The following is a 22,758-nucleotide window of genomic DNA, read 5'->3' on the forward strand; positions in this document are numbered from 1 at the left end:
ACGGCGGCTTCATTGTTGATTCTCCTGAGCCTGCTCCATCTCCGGCCTCTTCAACGGTGGTTCAACTCCCACCAGCTGCACCCGAAGCGCCACCATCACCGCCAGCTGCGGGTGACCGCACAGTGCCTCAGGGCATTGTTGAGGTGGCGCTGTCACTCCTTTCTCTCAGGTGGGGTGGAGATGCTGATGATGTGCTACCAGGAGCTGGTCAGCACAGATGCCTCCCATATCGGCAGGGGGAGGTGTAACCAAGGGCAGGTCGGCCAGCGGCTGTTGGCTACCCCTTTGGAGCGGCAGGCACATCGATACACTAGAGCTCTGAGCTGTACTGCTGGCCCTGCATCTGAAAGGAAGACATGTCCTGGTGAGAATGGACAACACCACAGTGGTGGCTTACATCAACCATCAGGGTGGACTGAGGTCCCACCGCCTCCATCTTAAGGACCGGGTGCTCTTTCTCTGGGCTCAGCGACGTCTAGCCTCTCTACTCGCAGCGCACGCATCCTGAATGTGGCAGCAGATATGCTCTCGAGGGAGGGCCGCCACCTTGGGACTGGAGCCTACATCCCCAGGTGGTGCAGCACCTGTGGGACAAGTTCGGGAGGGCGCAGGTGGACCTGTTTGCCTCCCTGGACAATGCACACTGCCCCCTGTGGTACTCCATGTTGCGCCTGAGTCATGCGGGGTGCAGTATGTCCTCCAATATCTGCAGTCTCGCTTGGATGAGGGTTTGGCAGCCTCTACACTGAGAGGGTATTTGGCCGCTTTATCTGCCTGCCATATGGGGTGGATGGACAGGCTAGTCGGGTGCCATCCCTTGGTCTCCAGGTTTATGAAGGGGGTTCATCGCCTGCATCCAGCTAGGACCCGCCCCAACCCTTCATTCCTCCCCAAGGTTCTGTCAGATAGGCATGTGAACATCCCTTTTATCCTGCCTGCTTACGACCCCCCGGCAGTGGCGGGGTCATGCTGGGCATGCTGTTCCCTGTGAGGGCACTGGCTGCCAATGTGGAGCGGATATGGTCAGTGAGCACAACAGACCAGCTCTTTGTCTGCTATGGTGAGAGTCCTGGGGGCTGGACTATCAGAGCAGAGGCTCTCTAACTGTATCATGGACATGATTACAACAGTATACTGCCTGGCTGGCAGGCCAGTGCTGGGATCTGTGGTGGCACATTCAACACGAGGTGTGGCTGCATCCTGGGCTCTACTGAGAGGAGTGCCCCTCGCTGATATCTGTGCTGTGGCCAGCTGGGCTTCCTCTTGCACCTTTGCTAGGTACTATCGGGTAAATGTGTCACCTCCCTCTGCTGTTGGTTCAGTGGTCCTGGGCGTCGCCTCCCCTTCCGGGGAATGTGCCGGGATCCCCCCTTTAACATTGACGGTCCTGCGCTGGGACTTCGCTGTGGCTGACCAGATCCCTCTAGCACCGACTAAATCTGGTAGGGTATACCAATATATTGGAGTGATCCAATATAGTGAAACAAAACGAAGGTTACGTAGGTAACCACAGTTATGTGAGCTATATGGATCACTCCAATCCTCTACGGTGCTAGAGGCGCCTCGAAAATTATGTAGAGAACGTGTGTCGCGGCTATGGGGTCTATGTATAGCCGAGACACAGGTGTACACGGGAGTAAATCTGTAAATCCTCACCTCGGATGTATCCCTCCTCCGCGGAGTGATACCAATATATTGGAGTGATCCATATAGCTCACATAACCGTGGTTACACACGTAACCTTGGTTCCAGTGGTGTATAGACAGGTTGGTTGTTTAGCAACAAATCTGACGCATTCGCAACTATGGGGCATTTCAGAAGGGGTTGGCTTAGATTGTTGATAACATGTAAACTATATTTTGTCTCCAATGTGAGTTGAAAACATAAATAAAGTTGCACAATGAGCACTTGTCGCTCAAATACATTGTTACATTTGTTGGTTAGCTAGCTAGAAATGTTGAGCTATATGAGCATAGACAGGACATCAGTCAAAACACCTCAAAACAAGACATGGTATCAAGAACAAGATCAAACTTGCTGAAATGAGCCACATACGATTCAACGCTAGTTTCTTGTTATTGTTGCTAACTATCTGGCCACACAAAAGTGACATAGTAATCAAACATTGTGAATATATAACATACTAATAAAACTAAATAAAGTACAAGAAGCACGCAGATAAAAGAAAATACTATTTTTTTTATAGCCTGTAGGGCTATAGTACAGACATTGTTTGCCCATGTGCAAAGTGATTGCAGTAGCAGCATAGAAATATATGAAAGTATATACACATTAGTAGTGCAGTAAGGTGACATACCTATTGCATTGGTCCGGTAGACATGAGTAATTTCAGAGTGCAGAACATTAATAAATAGTAAGTGAGTGGTAGGGTACAGTAGTCAGCCCAGGGTACAGCTTTTGCAACATTCTTGTGACTTGAAATTAAAGGCTGGCTTTGAGACAGGTYGTCCGAGACTTGATGTCGACCCTCACTGAAGCGATCCCTTTCCCCTGTGGGCTGCCACCTCCCGCTTTCACAATCYGAGGCCCCTTTCAGGTAACGGGTGATCTATATCTGACCAACTCATATACGTGGCATCCCGGGTTGCAGGTTCTTCCGAATGGCTCCTATACACAAAGAAATATCATTCAGATGCATTTGAATCGCACATTTAAAAAATATCAACATTTACTGCGAAGAATGGTCTTCAGAAGCAAGTCCCTGAAACAGGCCTTATACCCTGCCCCAGTCCAGGTTGTGGCGATGGCAAGACGGTTTGACAGAAAGGAAGGTAGCACATCAGTCTATCAGCTTTGCACGTCTGGTTTTGGACATTTTCTTCCATTCTTTCTTGCAGACTTTCTCAAGCTCTGTTAAGTCTTTCCACAGATTTTCAATGGGATTCAAGTCTGGGCTTTGGCTGGGCCACTCAAGGACCTAAACATTATTGTTCAAAAGCCATTCCAGCATTGCTTTGGATGTATGCTTGGGGTCATTGTCCTGTTGGAATGTAAATCTTCGCCCCGGTCTAAGGTCTTTTGCACTCTGAAACAAGTTCTCATCAAGGATTTTCCTGTATTTTGCTCCATTCATTGTCCCCTCTATCCTTAACAGTCTCCCAGTCCCTGCTGCTGAAAAAACATCCCCTTAGCATGATGCTGCCACCACCATTATTCATGGTAGGGATGGTTTGTGCCTATTTTTTTCCTGACATATCGTTTTGCGTTTAGTCCAAAGAGATACATTTTTGTCTTATCAGTCAACAGAGTCTTTCACGTGACTTTTTGCAAACTCCAGGTCTGCTGTCATGTGCCTTTTTCTCAGGAGTGGTGTGTGTCTGGCCACTCTCTGTGCACAACATTTTAGAGAAATAAGCTTTTTGTGCATATGGAAAATGTCTTTGATCTTTTATTTCAGTTCACGAAAAATGGGACCAACACTTTACATATTGTATTTATATTTTTGTTCAGTGTCTTTTGTAGTGTTACAGCCTGAATTAAAATTGAGATGATGTGTCACTGGCAATATACCCTATAATGTCAAAGTGGAATTTTGTTAAAAAAATTTTTATTACAAATTTAAATCTGAAATGTTTTGAATCAAGGAGTATTCTACCCCTTTGCCCCTAAATAAGTTCAGGAGTAAAAATGTGCTTAACAAGTCACATAATAAGTTGCATAGTCTCACTCTGTGTGCAATAATAGTGTTTAACAGGATTTTTGAATGACTACCTCATCCCTCTACCCCACACATACAATTACCTGTAAGTGCCCTCAGTCGAGCAGTGAATATCAAACACAGATTCAACCACGAAGACCAGGGAGGTTTTCCAATGCCTCGCAAAGAAGGGCACCTATTGATCGATGGGTAAAAATAAAAACAGAAGATTTTGAATATCCCTTTGAGCATGGTGAAGTTATGCATTACACTTTGTATGGTGTATCAATACACCCAGTCATTACAAAAATACATGCAGCCTTCCTAACTCAGTTGACGGAGAGGAAGGAAACCGCTCAATTCCCTCAATAGTGACTTTAAAACAGTTAAAGTTTAATGGCTGTGATAGGAAAAAACTGAGGCAGGATCAACAACATTGTAGTTACTCCACAATACTAATCTAAATGACAGAGTGAAAAGAAGGAAGCCTTTACAGAATAAAAATATCCAAAACATACATCCTATTTGCAACAAGGCACTATAGTGAAACTGCAGAAAATGTGGAAAATAAATTAACTTTATGTCCTGAATAAAAAACATTATGTATGGGGCAAATCCAACATTACACATCACTAAGTACAACTCTTCAAATTTTCAAGCATGGTGGTGGCTGCATCATGTGATGGGTATGCTTGTCATTGGCAAGTACTAGGGAGTTTTTTTTTGTATAAAAATAAACTGAATAGAGCTAAGCTCTGGCTAAATCTTAGAGCAAACCTGGTTCCGGCTGCTTTCCAATGGACACTGGGAAACAAATTCACCTTTCAGCCAGACAAAAACCTAAAGCACAAGGCCAAATATATACACTGGAGTTGCTTACCAAGACGATATTGAATGTTCCTGAGTGCAAGCGACCCTGTGTTGTGTAAAAATCTTCCCAGCATGAAATAGTTCCCAATCGTTTTGATTGTGTTGTGTTTGTGACGTCATGTTTAACAATTTCTCAGTGTGAACATTTTCTCAGTTCAATAATACATTTGCGGCTATGGAACCCTGACCTGTTCACCGGATGTGTTACCTTGTCCCAGACCTGCTGTTTTCAACTCTCTAGAGACCGCAGGTGCGGTAGAGCTACTCTGAATGATTGGCTATGAAAAGCCAACTGACATTTACTCCTGAGGTGCTGACCTGTTGCACCCTCGACAACCACTGTGATTATTATTATCTGACCCTGCTGGTCATCTATGAACATTTGAACATTTTGGCCATGTTCTGTTATAATCTCCACCCGGCACAGCTAGAAGAGGACTGGCCACCCCTCATAACCTGGTTCCTCTCTGGGTTTCTTCCTAGGTTCCGGCCTTTCTATGGAGTTTTTCCTAGCCACTGTGCTTCTACACCTGCATTGCTTGCTGTTTGGGGTTTTAAGCTGGGTTTTTGTACAGCACTTTGTGACATCAGCTGATGGAAGGAGGGCTTTATAAATACATTTGATTGATTGATTTGTCTCTTTGTGTGGATGGCTGAGCTCGTGCTGATGTCTCTCTTTGACCCTCCCTCGAAAAACGGTTCTGTGGGTGTGTGCATTTGCTACATTTTTCCAATCCGGACTCGGTGTCTAAGTGCTGAGGGTTGATGTGAGGAGGTTTTTTGCAATTGCAAAGACTTGGCTCTACTTTTTCGATTGATAGCAGTCTTGAACAAATATATGTACTATCTCAAAACAGTACCTGGGAACATCTGCTGAAGGAAACGATCTACTAGGTAAGTGCTAACTTTCTATCTTCCTCACTCACAAGTAATCACACACTAAAGTTAACGTAAACTCACCCCATTCCGTATAAATGTGCGCAACCGCAACATTCAAACGAGGCTACAAAGAAAACTAATGGGACTGTAGCCACTGTGTTGACTTCAAAATCGGGGGTGTGAACTAGGTTTCTATTCAAGCGTTGATCGACATGGTAATAGCTCTATAGTATTGGAGAAAAGTAAAAAAAAAACTGACCCTCCGTTACATCTAGACGTGTCATGTCGTAACGTACAGCACGCATAAAGCAACTATTTCTGTCTTACAATCTCTCTCCACTAGGTGTAGCACTTCTCTCATCCTTTAAAAACAAGAAATGGACAGTGACAGGGGTACGGGGGATACAGACTGTCTGGTTAATGCTTGAAGAAGTTAGTTTGAAAAGGTTTACAACTTGAATTCATATTAACCAGTGTTATGCTGAAAAAAGACAGCACTTATATTTGTCAGGAAAATTTAATTTAATTTCCTTTACATCCTGAGTACTTTAAATATTGAATTTAATTTTACAGCATATCTATTTAACTCATACCTTCGATAGAACATCACTCAGAGATGCACAAAAACAATATAACATTACAAGTGGGTGAACCTTTCCTTTACTTTCACCTGTAGTTATAACACCGATAAAAGAGTTTCCCCTCATTTTCTACAAAAATATAAATACACATTTTAATTGGCTATATCTATCATGTAATTAATTAACTGTATTGTCCAAAATGTTTTCCGCCGCAATTAAATAAAATATTCATAGCATTTTATTTTCTGTGAAATGACCGGAACCCTTAATCAAAGGCCCGAGTTTCCTTGCGGAGTTTAAGTGACACTACTGCTGCAGAAGAAGCCGCGTAGCTAGCTACTACTAGGAGTACATTTTCACATGATAATGATACGCTTTGATTTGTAAAAAGTATTAGGACAATTACAATGAATCTCGACAGACTTCGAAAACGTGTACGACACTACATTGATCAGGTAAGAAATGTAGACGACCTAGACTAGGTCTTGATAAGAAGCGAGGTAGCTAACGTTAGATAGCTAAATTAGGTTGCCGCTGTCAGTTTGTAAAAATTTATTGCTCCTGCTAGCTAAGTAAATGGGCTAGGTACTGTTCAGAATGACAAGTCTACAGGAACGTTATCCAGCTGTGTATGGTAATATTTGCGTTAGCATAATGTAAATAGAACTTGCCAGCTTGTTGTCGATACATAAAAATAAAAAAAGTAATTCAATATTTACCTCCGTTTCCAACGGGGGTAAATTAATCATAGTGGGCATAGCGAGGTCCTACTGGCGCGTTCTAGCATTGATTTGCCTATTTCCGTTAAGGAACGCCAAGCGAGGGTGTGCAATAACTCAATTCGCCATAGTACTCCTAAACAACGCAATTWAAAAATGTTTTTGGTAAAGTCTACAAAACGTAGTCCWCACTCTTTGTAACATATTCTAGTTTTGGGAACAGGAAACTGTACCGAGATCAAATGTTTCATCAATGAGAAAATGTGCAGAATGTTGGACAACATCCATCTCGCTCTATTTTCACCCAACTGCCAGCCACTGGGCTTCCTGCCATCACCATATTTGGTGGTGAGTGGAAATGCCAACCGGATGCTTCAGATTTATGCGGCTCATTGTTCGATCTGTGTTGTAGTCCTAAAAAACGGAAATGAGTAACCTCTGTTTCGTTTGGCTATTCCTATGGGAGAAATTAATGGGGGTTTGGGATAAATGCTGAAAATAAGGTCTGAACTTAACACAGGCTTAGGAGATCTAATCTGTTTTGTTCTGAGATATCAGTCAATTAACATGACCTTTTATGAATTAGCTAGTAACTAAGTTAGCTACCCTGCATGTGCTTGCTACTAAGTCAGTGGCCTGAGCTAGCTACTATGTACTTGGAGGTTAGCCACATTATATCAGGGCTAGCTAACTTGTATCAGTGAGTGTTGACAGCCCCTGACAGTGTCAGTTTCATACTTGTAGTAAACACATTCAGATTGTTTGGTTTCATGCTGCCTTCCCTGTCTTTTGTTCGCAGCAACAGTATCAAAGTGCTCTATTTTGGGCAGATAAGATTGCATCCCTGTCACATGGTGAGTGATCTTCCTGATTAATGAGATGTAACAAATGTTTTGTGTTCATCTGGCTAGTTATTATAAAATGTTGGTTGGTAGGGTATCTAACGGATGTGATGCCTTTTTCCTGTCCTTGCAGAAGACCCCCAGGATATCTACTGGCTAGCACAGTGCCTTTACCTCACCTCTCAGTACCACAGAGCCTCCCATGCCCTCCGCTCACGTAAACTAGATAAGGTAAGACCACCTGGTTGTCTTCCCCCAATTTGTTGCAATGGGGCATGCAGGTAGCTTGGGTGCCTCCCTGTTCTACACGTCTCACTGAGGAGCCCTCATGCACTAGCATGCAGCTCACTAGCATGCAGAAGGACTAATGACATGTTGGATACTTTGCATATTCTGACTTGTCATTATGAGTCTGTCCAGTCTATACGTTACACTCTTCTATGTAGCTTTCAAAACTGTTCCATCCAGAGTATGCCTTTGATATGTTTGATAGAAGAAGAAGCATTGTACTGGGTGTGCTGCATGTCCTTGTTGATCTGAACAGTTGTTGTCAGTCAGCTTGTTCCTAATATTGATCTTTCATTTCAGTTGTATGGTGCTTGTCAATATCTTGCTGCTAGGTGCCACGTGAGTATTAATCTTAGGCTACTTCTTGTGATGAAATATACCTGTTCAAACTCCATGATCCTATGGCCTATTGGTCAATCCACTTAAATTCAATTACTTTTCTACAGTATCCCTTTTGATTTAAACATATCTTTTCAAACATGTTTGCCCATGAAATGAGTGGTCAGAAAGTGACTTCTTGGACCTGAATGCCAAAACAATTAGAATAAAGGTGTTCAAAGTTGACCCATTTTGCATACCCCACCATAATGTGAGACATGTCTTCATTGCTGAAAAATATTAAAAGTTGACTTTGATATTATTTAAAACCTTACACACCGTTGTCTAACTATTTTCTAATTTCTTGAAAAAGAAAWTATTAAAAGTTGACTTTGATATTATTTAAAACCTTACACACCGTTGTCTAACTATTTTCWAATTTCTTGAAAAAAGTGTATTTTAACAATTAGCATAAATGATCTAAAATTGCGTAAACTACGATTTTTTTTCATATTCTCGTATGTTATAGCATAGACCCTATTTTACATCATCTGAGGTTTTTATGTTGTGCCGCCATCGGTTGATACACAACATGCTCATGAAAACAGAGTGGATGCCATTTCAATCATTGAAATATAATGAATAGAATGGACCTACCCCTTCAGATCACTGCAATTTTACTGAACTTGAATAGAACAAAAATAAGTTGATGCTGGATAGTAAATAATGCCGGAAAAGCCTTTGTGCAAACAAACTTCCAGAAGTAATCAAGGCACTCTCATGTAGTGGATAAATGAGAAAGCCTTTATTGTTTTTATGGCTTATGCATAGCAGGAATAAAAAAATACTATGCAGCATCAACTTTGTTCTGTAGTATTTCATCCCATGATCAAAGAGCACCTCATGGATTAATTATCAACCATATACGCATTCCTTTCCTGTGTCTCTTATTGAAACATTTACATTTTAATTGACTTTTTAAATTCTAATTACTACCACAAAGATGGCCACCGGTCCACTTTCCGTCCAATGTCAACTTAAATGGTTATGTCTATTCTGTTATCTATTTCTATGATTTCAATAGGTTTCCAATGGACGGTAATTTAAAACAACAGATTCCTATTCAAGTCAACATTCTCTGATGTGTGGACCTCCAAGCAGCTTTGTGGTATCATTTGAAAGTTGCAATAAAAATGGTTGTACATTTATCAGCCAAAACATGACACCCCACCCTGTATTCAATAGCATGTTATGTCTCAACCGATGGCGAGCACAACAAACCTCAGATGTTTACACGTTTTTGGATAATCAAAAAATGTATAGAAAAATGGTTTCACAACCCTGTTTTGTAAGCTTTTAAATGGTATCAATCTCAACCGTTAATGTCTCATGGTATGGTGGGGTATGCAAAATGGGTCAACTTTAAAGCACCTTTTATCTCTTGAATATTTTTACATTCAGGTACAAAAACCCACAACCCTGAATTTCCCAGCACCATACTCTTAACTGAGCGGAGCCATTGGAAGCACTAACCTAGTGTTTGTGTTTTGTGCAGTATGCTGCCAAAGAGTTCCAGCAGGCCTTAGACATCCTGGACATGGAGGAGCCAACCAGCAAGAAGCTGCTGGACCGGAGTGTCAAAGAGGAGAACATGATACAAGAGTCAGACTGGGAGATGACCCCTGCCTCTGTGGGTCTCAGCTTTGACACAATAGGGTCCCATGTGTTTTTGTGGCCCTGTAATACCACGTTTGTGGTCTTACAATGGGATTTTCCAATCTCTTCACATTTATGTTGTTGTGATTACAGGTTAACTATTTACATACTGTACTGAAGGTGACTGAGGCAGATATTGAATACCGTGTTGCCATGTCAAAGACCCTTTGGCTGAATATTTATGGTTTTGTTCCTTTCTAAGCTATAAAAATTTCCTTTTGTCATTATCACCATCATATTATTAAAGGGGTCCCGTCATTCACCCGGTAGCCACATCACCTGCCATATTCATACAAAACTCATGTGTGGGTCTTTTTTTGAATGTCAGAATCCTCTCGAGTCTTCCGACTGATGCTGCTTCAGTGGTTCCTACCCCTTGTGGTCCCTTTAACGTCTTTCTTTCCCTCTCTTTTTCAGATCAACAGTTCCATCTGCCTGTTGCGGGGGAAGATCTATGATGCCATGGACAACCGGCCTCTGGCCACGTCCAGCTACAAAGAGGCCTTGAAACTGGACGTGTACTGCTTTGAAGCCTTCGACCTTCTAACGTCCCACCACATGCTGACCGCTCAGGAAGGTGAGGCCAGAGCAAGACTGGGAACAGAAACAGACTTAAGGGGACTGTGTAATCAAAAAATAAGACAAATGTATACTAGTGATGTACGGGTTGACTCATAACCTGCAGTTCTATCCGTGGGGCAAATGGGTGGTGGGCTGGTTGAATGAAGAGAGAACAATACATTAAAACAATACATAAATGTATCATTCTTGTGCAATGTATAGGCTACATTATTATTATTAAAAAATATATATATATTTGACCCCCCCCCCCCCTTTCCTCCACAATTTCGATCTCGTCTCATCGCTGCAACTCCTCAACGGGCTCGGGAGGCAAAGGTCGAAACATGACCCGCCAAACCGCGCTTAACACTCGCCTGCTTAACCCAGAAGCCAGCCGCACCAATGTGTCGGAGGAAACGCTGTTCAACTGACGACCGAGGTCAGCCTGCAGGTGCCCYGCCCGCCACAAGGAGTCAGTAGTGCACGATGAGCCAAGTAAAGCCCCCCCCCCTGAACAAACCCTCCCCTAACCTGGACGACGCTAGCTCGATGGGGTTTAAGTCTGGAGACTGTGCTGGCCATTCCATGATTTGAAGCCTACCGTCTTGTTATTTRCTTCTAAGGTAGTTCTGACATAGCCTGGAGGTATGTTTTGGTGCATTATCTTGTTGTAGGATGAACCCCTGACAACTAGGCGTACTCCAGAGGGTATTGCTTGGCGCTGCAAAATGCTGTGGTAGTCATTTTGGTTCCGGGTGCCACCCACTCTGTGCAAGTCGCCGACTCTGGATCCACGCTTCCTGCTCCATGTTTAACAGTTGGTGTCACACACTGAGGAACCATCCTTTCGCCTACTCGACGGCATACAAAAACCCTGCGTGATGAACCGAAGATTTTGATTAATCGGTCCATAAGACCTTCCAGTCTTCAGTAGTCCACTGGCGGTGCTTCATGGCCCAGGCAATCCTCTTTTTCTTATTTTGCCATTTTAGCAATGGCTTTCTTACTGCCACTCAACCTGTCAAACTTGCAGCTCGAAGTCTTCTCTTCACAGTTGAAACAGACTAAGATGGCTGCGCCACTCGGGAGCCCTAAGGCACTGCATCTCAGTGCTAGAGGAGTCACCACAGACCCTGGTTTGATTCCAGGCTGTATCACAACCGGTCGTGATTGGGAGTCCCATAAAGCTTTGCACAATTGGCCCAGTGTAGTTAGGGTTTGGCTGGGGTAGAATTTGTTCTTAAAACTTCTTCGGGATCGGTGTCCCGTCCTAGGGACGCTTGAGCAAATGTAGGCTAATGCGATTAGCATGAAGTTGTAAGTAACAAGAGAATTTCCCAGGACATAGACATATCTGGTATTGGCAGAAAGCTTAAATTCTTGTTAATCTAACTGCACTGTCCAATTTACAGTAGCTATTACAGTGAACGAATACCATGCTATTGTTTGAAGAGTGCACAATTTTGAACATGAAAAGTTATTAATAAACAAATTAGGAACATTTGGGCAGTCTTGAGACAAAACAGAAGTGCAATGGTTCATTGGATCAGTCGCAAACATTGCACACTGCCATCTAGTGGCCAAAATCTAAATTGCACCTGGGCTGGAATAATACATTATGGCCTTTCTCTTGCATTTTAAAGATGGTACAAAAAAAATACAAAATAACCTTTTTTTTCTTTTTATAAATCTTTTGCCAGATCTATTGTTATATTCTCCTGAATTCCTTTCACATTTCAACAAACTCCAGTTTTTCCTTTCAAATGGTACCACGAATATGCATATCATTGTTTCAGGGCCTTAGCTACAGGCAGTTAGATTTCCGAAAATTGGAATAAAAGGGGCGGATCCTTAAGAGGTTCTGTAACTGACTTGCCTAGTTAAATAAATGTAAATACATTTGCTTACTTTGACCAGTGTTAAGCTGTGCTTGAAGCGGTTGTACTGTGAGCTGCCTATCATGCAAGCTGTTAAATCTCAAACAATACTGTCCCAAATGATGCTTAAGAGGGTGTAGTAACACAGTCTGTTCCAACACTGCTTTTATACAGACAGAGGTTTTGTAAGTAGTCAACAAAAGTTGGGACACCTGTAGGAATTGTTAGCATCAACTTTCAAGGCTTAATTTACTTCCATTGCTGCAGAACAGCTGTAATTTGTTCCCTGGAAAGGCCTTTTTTATAACTCTGAAATGTACATCATTTTTCCGTAACCAKATTTTTTATTTTTTATTAACCTCTGGCAGTTTACCGCTTATCTTTGTACCGTTTCAGGTTATTCACTGGACTTGAACTACTTAAATTTCAAAACTGGAGAAATGGGGGTGTTCTAAAACTTTTGACCGTTTGTGTGTGATATATTTATTTCTTTCCTTTTTTATTGATAACTTTTTTTTTGTTGCCTTCTTGGGCCTTGGCCTGGTATCACATCGTTAGTAAAATGTTGGTATTGTGACAACCCCACTCTTCGTGTGTTTCTGTGCCCCTTTTTGGGCCCTCACCAGTTTGCATCCCTGAAGTATAGGTATGTATGTTGCTTTGTTGTATGCCATTAACGGTTTATAGATGTGTCTGTAGGGTAAACGTATTACATTTTTCCCCAAACCCCTTATTTGAAGACCTTTTGTCATTTTTGTGTTTGTAGAAAAGGACTTCCTGGACTTGCTTCCTTTGAGCCAACAGTGCACAGAGGAAGAAGACAAATTACTTCACTTCCTGTTTGAGAATAAATTGAAGAAGGTARGTCCACTGTTATCCTCCATGTCAGGACATCAGTTGCGTTCAGATTCCTATTAAGTTTCAGTATTTTACATTGTCATGTGCAATGTTGATCACCATGTTGTGTTTCTATGTTGGAATACACATGTCATCATGTCACTTTGGATTTTGCCCTATAGTTCAGAATGAACCATATGATTATTTTCTAAATATTACAATCACTCATATTTGGTTAATATTGGTTGTCTACAGTTGCCCCTAACAATGACGACAACAACAARCCAGAAATGTTCTCTCTGATTTTACTAAAGTTAAGAGTGGTCATTTGTCTCAAATTAGTGTTCCAATTCCACATTTGTTTCCCCCTCCCTTTCTCCACTTTTTTTCTCTCCATCCATCCTTTCCTCTTTCCTTCCCTCAGTATAACAAACCCAGTGATATGGTGGTCCCAGAGATGGTCAACGGTCTCCAGGACAATTTGGACGTGGTGGTCTCCCTTGCTGAGAGGCATTATTACAACTGTGACTTCAAAATGTGCTACAAACTCACTTCCATGTAAGTTTGGTAACTAATCGCTGGCCCACCTTAACCTTTTAACAACAAATTGAGATGTGTCTGCAGTCTGCAAGCGTTAACTGACCAATCTAACTTTTTTTTTTAATAAGAACTGTTGTGATATTTGTATGGTTTATGTTAGTGGAATATTATTCTCTCTCAGCTCGGCTCAGTTGTGTAAAAAGGATATGCGTTTCACACTGTCATTTGGGCATGTCTGTAAAACCTGAATGTTTTGTGTTTCTTCAAGGGTGATGGTGAAAGACCCATTCCATGCCAACTGTTTACCTGTTCATATAGGAACACTGGTGGAGCTCAGCAAAGCAAATGGTAAGACTGTTGAAGCTCTCATTGGTTATTCATACATGTGAAAGATACATTTAACATCTGAACGTGTACCATGATTCTCCTCTTTTTACTACCACAGAACTGTTTTACCTTTCGCACAGGCTTGTGGACTTGTACCCCAACAACCCAGTAAGTATAGCCCCTGTCTCTTATACACATCTAGATGTGTATAAGCCCCAATACTAGCATCTTGCCATTCCACATATCCAAGCTCTGATTGGTACGGGAGGTTTTCTTTTGTGTGTGTTTTTATTTTTTGACCACTAGACAAATGGTATACGTTGTTTTCATCCAGGTCTCTTGGTTTGCTGTGGGATGCTACTATCTAATGGTTGGTCACAAAAATGAACACGCGCGTAGATATCTCAGGTACCAGATATCATGTTTTTCTTATCACCGAGCATATTTTATATTCAGCAGTCAGACATTGATATTCTATATATTGTAAATTTAAATATTTTGATTCACTTGCTGCTGAATCAAATCTACAAATTTCAAACTATTATATATATATATATATTTTTTTAAACATAATTGATTATCATTCACTCAGAGTAGAATATCTCTCTTATTTACACTAAGTTCCTTATGCTGTCTCCCACAGCAAGGCGACCACTTTGGAGCGGACGTACGGTCCGGCATGGATCGCCTARGGTCACTCGTTTGCAGTGGAGAGTGAACACGACCAGGCCATGGCTGCCTACTTCACTGCTGCTCAACTGATGAAGGGGTATGTACTGTTATTGCACCCAGACACCCCACAGACACAACACCACACATCCACAGAACAGATCTGTCACATGTGCTGAAAAGCAATGTTGAACATGAACACATTTGTTGGCGTGTGTTCAAAGATGCATCTTGCTAAAAGCAGGTGTGCCTTAGTCATTGAAAACAGTGAGAAATGTACAGTATCATAACAAACTTATATATATATATATATATATATATATATATATATATATATAATAGCATGTACCTTCACAACCTTTCCCATTAGACTTGACCCCTAAACCTTGCTCTCATCTCTCTTGTCCAGATGTCATCTCCCCATGTTGTACATAGGGCTGGAGTACGGTCTTACAAACAACTCTAAACTGGCCGAGCGCTTCTTCAGCCAGGCCCTGAGCATAGCACCAGAAGACCCSTTTGTCATGCACGAGGTGGCCGTTGTGGCCTTTCAGAACGGAGAGTGAGTCACACACACAAATACATACAGAGATAATGTGTATGCACACACTGGGGGAAAACACCCACACATTGGGAAAATGTACATATGTGCATACTCACACACGTGCACCCAAGAGGATATATTGCATACACTGTAATACCCCCACGTGCTCACATACTACACTGAGTGTACAAAGCATTAGGAACACCTCCCTAATATTGAGTTTCTCCCCCTGTTACCCTCAGAACAYCCTCAATTTGTCGGGGATGGACTCTAKAAGGTGTCGAAAGCACTCCACAGAGATGCTGGCCCTTGTTGACTCCAATYCTTTCCACATTTGTGTCAAGTTGGCTGGATGTCCTTTGGGTGGTGGACCATTCTTGGTACATACAGGAATCTGTTGAGRGTGAAAAACACAGCTGTGTTGCAGTTCTTGACACTCAAACCAGTGCACCTGGGCACCTACTACCATACCGTGTTCAAAGACACCTTAAATAATTTGTCTTGCCCATTCACCCTCTGAAGGGCACACACACGCAATCCGTGTCTCAATTYTTTCAAATCCTTTAAACTGTCTCCTCCCCTTCATCTACACTGATTATGAAGTGGYTTTAWCAAGTGARATMAAAAGGATCYTAGCTTTCACCTGGTCATGGAAATACACYGAGTGTTTTGTACGCTCAGTGTTTAACACACTGCAATACCCCCACATGCACACATACACGCTTGAGGGCTCTCATCATAGCCATTAGCAAATGGGTTAGAAGAGTGTTCTCCTAACGATGGGTTTGAACCCACAGGTAGGGCCACGACTGATTCGGTTTGGGTCGCGACGATAAGCGTGGATTCTGTCTATTTATTGCGATTTAGCTGCACCTGACCACGCCTCCATCATAGTTGCTGGAACTGTGCCGGAAAGGACCATTTGTAAAGAAAAAATCTGTGCTGGCACCGTATGGTTCGGGTTGACACGATAGTGTGTGTGAAAGGGTACTTATGCCTTATTTTTTTATTTGTTCATGTGTTGGCTTTGATTGTGCTGAAATGTGTTCAATTCTGCAATTTTCAGCTGGAAAACAGCCGAGAAGTTGTTCCTGGACGCAATGGACAAGATCAAAGCCATTGGGAATGAGGTAGCTGCTCATTTGAATCGACTAACTCTAGCCCCACATGTATTGTGTCATACGCCATTCTTAAAAAATGTTGAACTTCTTAAGAACTGGCAGCCAGTGTAGTTGCTGTGTGTTTATTTTCAATGCAAACATTCCTCTTTTTGTAAAAGTTGTGTTTTTTTCCAGGTAACAGTGGACAAGTGGGAGCCACTCCTGAACAACCTGGGTCACGTATGTCGAAAACTGAAGTGAGTATAAAGATCCTCCGTAAGTATTTACTCATCAGGACACCAGAGGGGTATGTCACGAAGCAGGATGGAGTTGCGAGCTCACTTTGGTTTATTCTGAATTCAACTTTGGAAAACTATTGTCACGAAGGGGTCAACACCTTTTAGCCAGGTAAATTACTATGGTAACTGTTGGACTCTGGGCTTTCCACCGTGCGACATGCACACGCAGTTACAAGCCTGGTTTGAATTAGTGGAAGCTGTTGGATAAATAACCACCTTTGTGAGCTGGAATGTGGCGCTAACTGAAACCAGTTAGACTAAACTAATTGCAAAATATTCCTAGTTGGCTTGTGACGCCCCTTTTGAGGGGATGGAACTGAACAGAATGGAAGTTCTGACTGGCATATGCAGTATCTCTGTATCTCCTATGACATCACTGTTGTGGTCCTGTCCTTGTTCTCATCTCACTTATAAGTTCAGGATTAGGTAGTTAGACAGGCCGGCGTTTCTCTGTTGTCTCCCAGGTACCTGATAAAGCATTGTTAAAGGACAGGGATCCAAACATTTTCCTGAGTGGTATTTCAGGAGGAGAGTTTGAGGTGATGAGGAGACTTACTGCAGGGTTCSCCAACTGACGGCCCGCAGGCTGAATTTGTCCCGCGGGTGGTTTCATTTTGCCCCCCATGTTTTCTGAGCCGAAAGAAGAAATGTTTCTTTGTTGGACATAGAATACTGTAAAATCACCAGGAAATCCGCTCCAACTGATTTTAATTTAAGAAATATTTTCCCAAGTTTTCCCATTCATAATGGAGAGAAATGTGATCGTGTACAAATGTAAGCAAGGCTTGAAAGTATTGATTTATTCAAACATATCTGTTTAGGCTTCTTACAGTCAATTGGTAGTCTACAAATGATTTGTAATTGTGTTCTGGCCCCCCGACCATCCGCTGAACATAAAATCGGCCTGCGGCTGAAACTAGTTGACGATCCCTAACCTACTGTATCTCTCTCTTTTTCTTTCTCCTCACACTATTTTCAAAGACACGCTTTTGCTCTTCTCCAGTCCTTAGGACTCTCATTGCGTATTAATGCACAATGCATAGTAGCCACTAAGCAGATCTAGAGAGGCTTTGCAGTGCAAGTGGCTGTTTTGAAAAGGTTTGGGTACTTCATATCTAAAGGGGCATCTTTGGAAATCCACACCTTGCAGTTAATGCGTGTTTTTATTTTAATGAAGGTTTRTTAACAGGATTGCAGTGTTGACTGATCTATTGAATTAATCAGTTGGTAAAGCCCTGCAAACAACATTCACATGCTTCCGTAATTTATTTGTTCAKGAGATGATGGGATGTTTTCCTATGTGGTGAATTTGTTTATGGTAAAATATTGAGACATTAATTGAACCTGAGTGAAGTGAGAGGCAGGGTTTGCAGTTTTGGGACTATTCAATTGGTTCCATTGTGCCAATCTCAATCAAGAACTGCTAATAATTATAATATTAATKATTCATTTAATTTGTAAATCACTTCTCACACCCAAGGTGCAAATTATTATTTATTTATTATGTATATACACTTCTGTTCAAAAGTTTGGGGTCACTTAGAAATGTCCAGGTTTTGAATGAAAAGCACATTCTTTTTGTCCATTTTTAAAATATCAAATTGATCAGAAATACAGTCTAGACATTGTGAATGTCGTAAATGACTGATGTAGCTGGAAACGGCTGATTTTTTTATGGAATATCTACATAGGTGTACAGAGGCCTATTATCAGCAACTATCACTCCTGTGTTCCAATGGCACGTTGTGTCAGCTAAACCAAGTTTATAATTTTAAAAGGCTCTCTACTTTCTCCYTTCATCACTCCCTCTCCTGACTAGTCTCCAAGTCCCTGCCGCTGAAAAACATCCCCACASCATGATGCTGCCACCATCATGCTACACCGTAGGGACGGTGACAGGTTTCCTCCAGACGTGACGTTTGGCATTCAGGCCAAAGGGTTCAATCAAACTCGCAAGTGGGCTGTCGTGGCTTTTGCTGAGGAGTGGCTTCCATCGTGAATTGCTACAYAGATAGTTGTCCTTCTGGAAGGTTCTCCCATCTTCACAGAGGAACTCTGGAGCTCTGTCAGAGTGACCATCGGGTTCTTGGTCACCATCCTGACCAAGGCCCTTCTCCCCCGATAGCTCAGTTTGGCCAGGCGGCCAGCTCTAGGAAGTCTTGGTTGTTCCAAACTTCTTCCATTTAAGAATGACGGAGGCCACTGTGTTCTTGGGACTTTCAATGCTGCAGAAATGTTTTGGTACCTTTCTCCAGATCTGTGCTTCGACATAATCCTGTCTCAGAGCTCTATGAACAAATCCATCGACCTCATGGCTCGGTTTTCTCTGAAATGCACTGTCAAGTGTGGGACCATTTTTTTATAGACAGGTGTGTGGACATGATTTTGGAAAGGCAATCAATTGAATTTACCACAGGTGGACTCAAATCAAGTTGTAGAAACATCTCAAGGGTGATCAATGGAAACAYAATGCACCTGAGCTCAATTTCGAGTTTCATAGCAAAGGGTCMGAATGRTTATGTAAAATAAGCTATTTCTGTTTATTTGTTAATACATTTGCAATAGTTTATGGGGTATTGTGTATAGATTGAGATGTTTTAATTAATGCGTTTCAGAATAAGGCTGTAAACACATATTGAGGAAGGGGTATGAATACTTTCTGAATGCACTGTAGTGTAGCTTGTTTAGGCACTTGGCAGATGCGCCAACAAACAGGACGTTTACAATAGTCCAGACGGGATGAAATAAAGGCGTGGATGAGTCGATCAGCCTAAGGTTGTGATAGTATAGGTCGTAACCTGGCAATGTTCTGTAGATGGAAAATGAGACTTTGGTCACACTCTGGATGTGGGCCTCAAACGAGAGCATACTGTCATATCACACCCAGGTTGCGAACCTCACTGGAGGYGAGGATCTTGACACCATCAATATTGAGGCTGTAGCTGCTGATATTTATGATGGTGTGAGTGCCAATATGTCTTTTTGCAGTTTAACTGTAAGAGGTGGCAGGTAGTCTAGTGGTTAGAACGTTGGGCCAGTAACCGAAAGGTTGCAAGATCGAATCCCAGAGCTGCCAAGGTAAAAATCTGCCATTCTGCCCCTGAACAAGGCAGTTAACCCACTGTTCCTAGGCCGTCATTGAAAATAAGAATTTGTTCTTAACTGACTTGCCTAGTTAAATAAAAAAACTCAACTGCATCCACGCATTGATGTCCTGCAGGCAGCTTACCAGGAATGGAGTGCGTAGCCTTTTCTAAATAGAAAAGTATTGGACTGGCCGCATAAGTGTTTATTCGGGTCCAAACAGTAAAAATGAAATTAAGAAAATCTCTATATCAGTCAAAAGTTTGGACACACCTACTCATTCAAGAGATTTTATATTTTCTAGATTGTAAAATAATAGTGAAGACAAAAACTATGAAATAACACATCGAATCGTAGTAACCAGTAAATTGTAGTAACCAGAAAAGTGTTCAACAAATCAAAATATATTTGATATTCTTCAAAGTAGCCACCCWTTGCCTTGATGACAGCATTGCACACTCTTGGAATTCTCTCAACCAGCTTCACCTGGAATGCTTTTCCAACCTTCTTGAAGGCGTTCCCACATATGCTGAGCACTCGTTGGCTGCTTTTCCTTCACTCTGCGGTCCCAATCATCTCAATTGGGTTGAGGTTGGGTGCTTGTGGAGGCCAGGTCATCTGATGAAGCACACCATCACTCTCCCTATTGGTCAAATAGCCCTTACACAGCCTGGAGGTGTGTTTTGGGTCATTGTCCTGTTGAAAAACAAATGATAGTCCCACGAAGCGCAAACCAGATGGGATGGCGTATCGCTGCAAAATGCTGTGGTAGCCATGCTGGTTAAGCATGCCTTGAATTCTAAATAAATCACTGACAGTGTCACCAGCAAGGCACCATCACACCTCCATGCTTCACGGTGGGAACCACCCGTTRGGAGATCATCTACTCTGCGTCTCACGAAGACATGGCGGTTGGAACCAAAAATCTCAAATTTGGACTCCTCAGACCAAAGTACAGATTTCGACCGGTCTAATGTCCATRGCTCTTGTTGCTTGGCCTAAGCAAGTCTCTTCTCATTATTGGTGTTCTTTTAGTAGTGGGTTCTTTGCAGCAATTTGACCTTGAAGGCCTGATTCACACAGTCTACTCTGAACAGTTGTGAAGATGTCTGTTACTTGAACTCTGTGAAGCATTTATTTGGGCTGCAATTTCTGAGGCTGGTAACTCTAATGAACTTATCCTCTGCAGCAACTCTGTGTCTTCCTTTCCTGTGACGGTCCTCATGAGAGCCAGTTTCATCATAGCGCTTGATGGTTTTTGCGAATGCACTTGAAGAAACTTTAAATGTTCTGGATTGACTGACCTTCATGTCTTTTAAATTAATGACGGACTGTCATTTCTCTTTGCTTATTTGAGCTGTTCTTGCCATAATATGGACTTGGTATTTTACCAAATAGGGCTCTTCTGTATACCCCCCCTACCTTGTCACAACACAACTGTTGGGCTCAACCGCATTAAGAAGGAAATAAATTCCACAAATGTACTTTTAACAAGGCGCACCTGTTAATTGATTTGCTTTTTTCCCCACCTTTTATTTAACCAGGTAGGCTAGTTGAGAACAAGTTCTCATTTGCAACTGCGACCTGGCTAAGATAAAGCAAAGCAGTTCGACACATAAAACAACACAGAGTTACACATGGAACATACAATCAATAATACAGTAGAAAAAAGTCTATATACAGCATGTGCAAATGAGGTAGGATAAGAGAGGTAAGGCAATAAATAGGGCATGGTGGCGAAGTAATTACAATATAGCAATTAAACACTGGAATGGTAGAATGTGCAGAAGATGAATGTGCAAGTAGAGATACTGGGGTGCAAAGGAGGAAGATAAATAAATAAATACAGTATGGGGATGAGGTAGATTGGATAGGCTATTTACAGATGAGCTATGTACAGGAGCAGTGATCTGTGAGCTGCTCTGACAGCTGGTGCTTAAAGCGAGTGAGGGAGGTAAGAGTTGCCAGATTTAGTGATTTTTGCAGTTCATTCCAGTCATTGGCAGCAGAGAACTGGAAGGAGAGGCGGCCAAAGGAAGAATTGGCTTTGGGGGTGACCAGTGAGATATACCTGCTGGAGCGCGTGCTACGCGTGTGTGCTGCTATGGTGACCAGTGAGCTGAGATAAGGCGGGGCTTAACCTAGCAGAGACTTGTAGATGACCAGGAGCTAGTGGGTTTGGCGACGAGTATGAAGCGAGGGCCAGCCAACGAGAGCGTACAGGTCGCTAAGTGCGTGCGGTATAGTATATTGGGCTTTGTGACAAAACGGATGGCACTGTGATATAGACTGCATCCAATTTGTTGAGTAGAGTGTTGGAGGCTATTTTATAAATGACAATCGCCGAAGTCGAGGAGCGTAGGATGATCAGTTTTACAGAGGTATGTTTGGCAGCATGAGTGAAGGATGCTTTGTTGCGAAATAGGAGCCGATCTTAGCATTTAATTTTGGATTGAGATGTTTTAACTTGAGTCTGGAAGGAGAGATTTACAGTCTAACCAGACACCTAGTATTTGATAGTTGTCCACATATCTAAGTCAGAAACTGTCCAGAGTAGTGATGCAGGCAGGTGCGGGCAGCGATCAGTTGAAGAGCATGCATTTAGTTTTACTTGCATTTAAGAGCCGTTTGGAGGCCACGGAAGGAGTGTTGTATGGCAGTGAAGCTCATCTGGATGTTATTTAACACAGTGTCCAAAGAAGGGCCAGAAGTATACAGAATTGGTGTCGTCTGCGTAGAGGGTGATCGGAGAAATCACCAGCAGCAAGAGCGACATCATTGATGTAATACAGAGAAGAGTCGGCCCGAGAATTGAACCCACGATGTCTATGCAGTGTAGTTCGGTCACCCCCATTCATCGACGCACAGAGGATGGACTGCGGTGCCCCTGGACAACAGGATGCACCCCTACCGCGATTTGACACAGCTGATCACTCACTATCACCGAGAGGATAGTATTTGCGCTCGAAGGGCAATCAATTGAGGAGAAAACCGACGAAGCGATCGCTTTGAGTCTGCCACAATTAAGAATGTGTGATGGACAGGTCAA

The 22,758-nt window shown here is 42.4% G+C and overlaps 1 protein-coding gene across 3 annotated transcripts in view; it reads left to right on the forward strand.

The window, feature by feature from the left end:
• Positions 1-6,275: 6,275 nt before the first annotated feature.
• Positions 6,276-22,758, forward strand: part of cdc16 (cell division cycle 16 homolog (S. cerevisiae)) — a 23,656-nt gene continuing 7,173 nt past the window's right edge. Inside the window, exons 1-15 of one of the 3 annotated variants that reach the window (XR_011480935.1) lie at positions 6,276-6,443; positions 7,507-7,561; positions 7,683-7,780; positions 8,138-8,176; positions 9,711-9,845; positions 10,289-10,448; positions 13,076-13,170; positions 13,571-13,704; positions 13,955-14,034; positions 14,132-14,181; positions 14,348-14,421; positions 14,657-14,782; positions 15,092-15,244; positions 16,293-16,356; positions 16,522-16,583. Coding sequence is in view for 2 of the 3 variants with exons in the window: in XM_024000624.2 (XP_023856392.1) it covers positions 6,396-6,443; positions 7,507-7,561; positions 7,683-7,780; positions 8,138-8,176; positions 9,711-9,845; positions 10,289-10,448; positions 13,076-13,170; positions 13,571-13,704; positions 13,955-14,034; positions 14,132-14,181; positions 14,348-14,421; positions 14,657-14,782; positions 15,092-15,244; positions 16,293-16,356; positions 16,522-16,583 (1,373 nt within the window). In the remaining variant the exon portion in view is untranslated. 3 annotated transcript variants of the gene reach the window in all.

Source organism: Salvelinus sp. IW2-2015, linkage group LG2 (genome assembly GCF_002910315.2).
Source record: "Salvelinus sp. IW2-2015 linkage group LG2, ASM291031v2, whole genome shotgun sequence".
In the NCBI taxonomy this organism is placed as follows: domain Eukaryota; kingdom Metazoa; phylum Chordata; class Actinopteri; order Salmoniformes; family Salmonidae; genus Salvelinus; species Salvelinus sp. IW2-2015.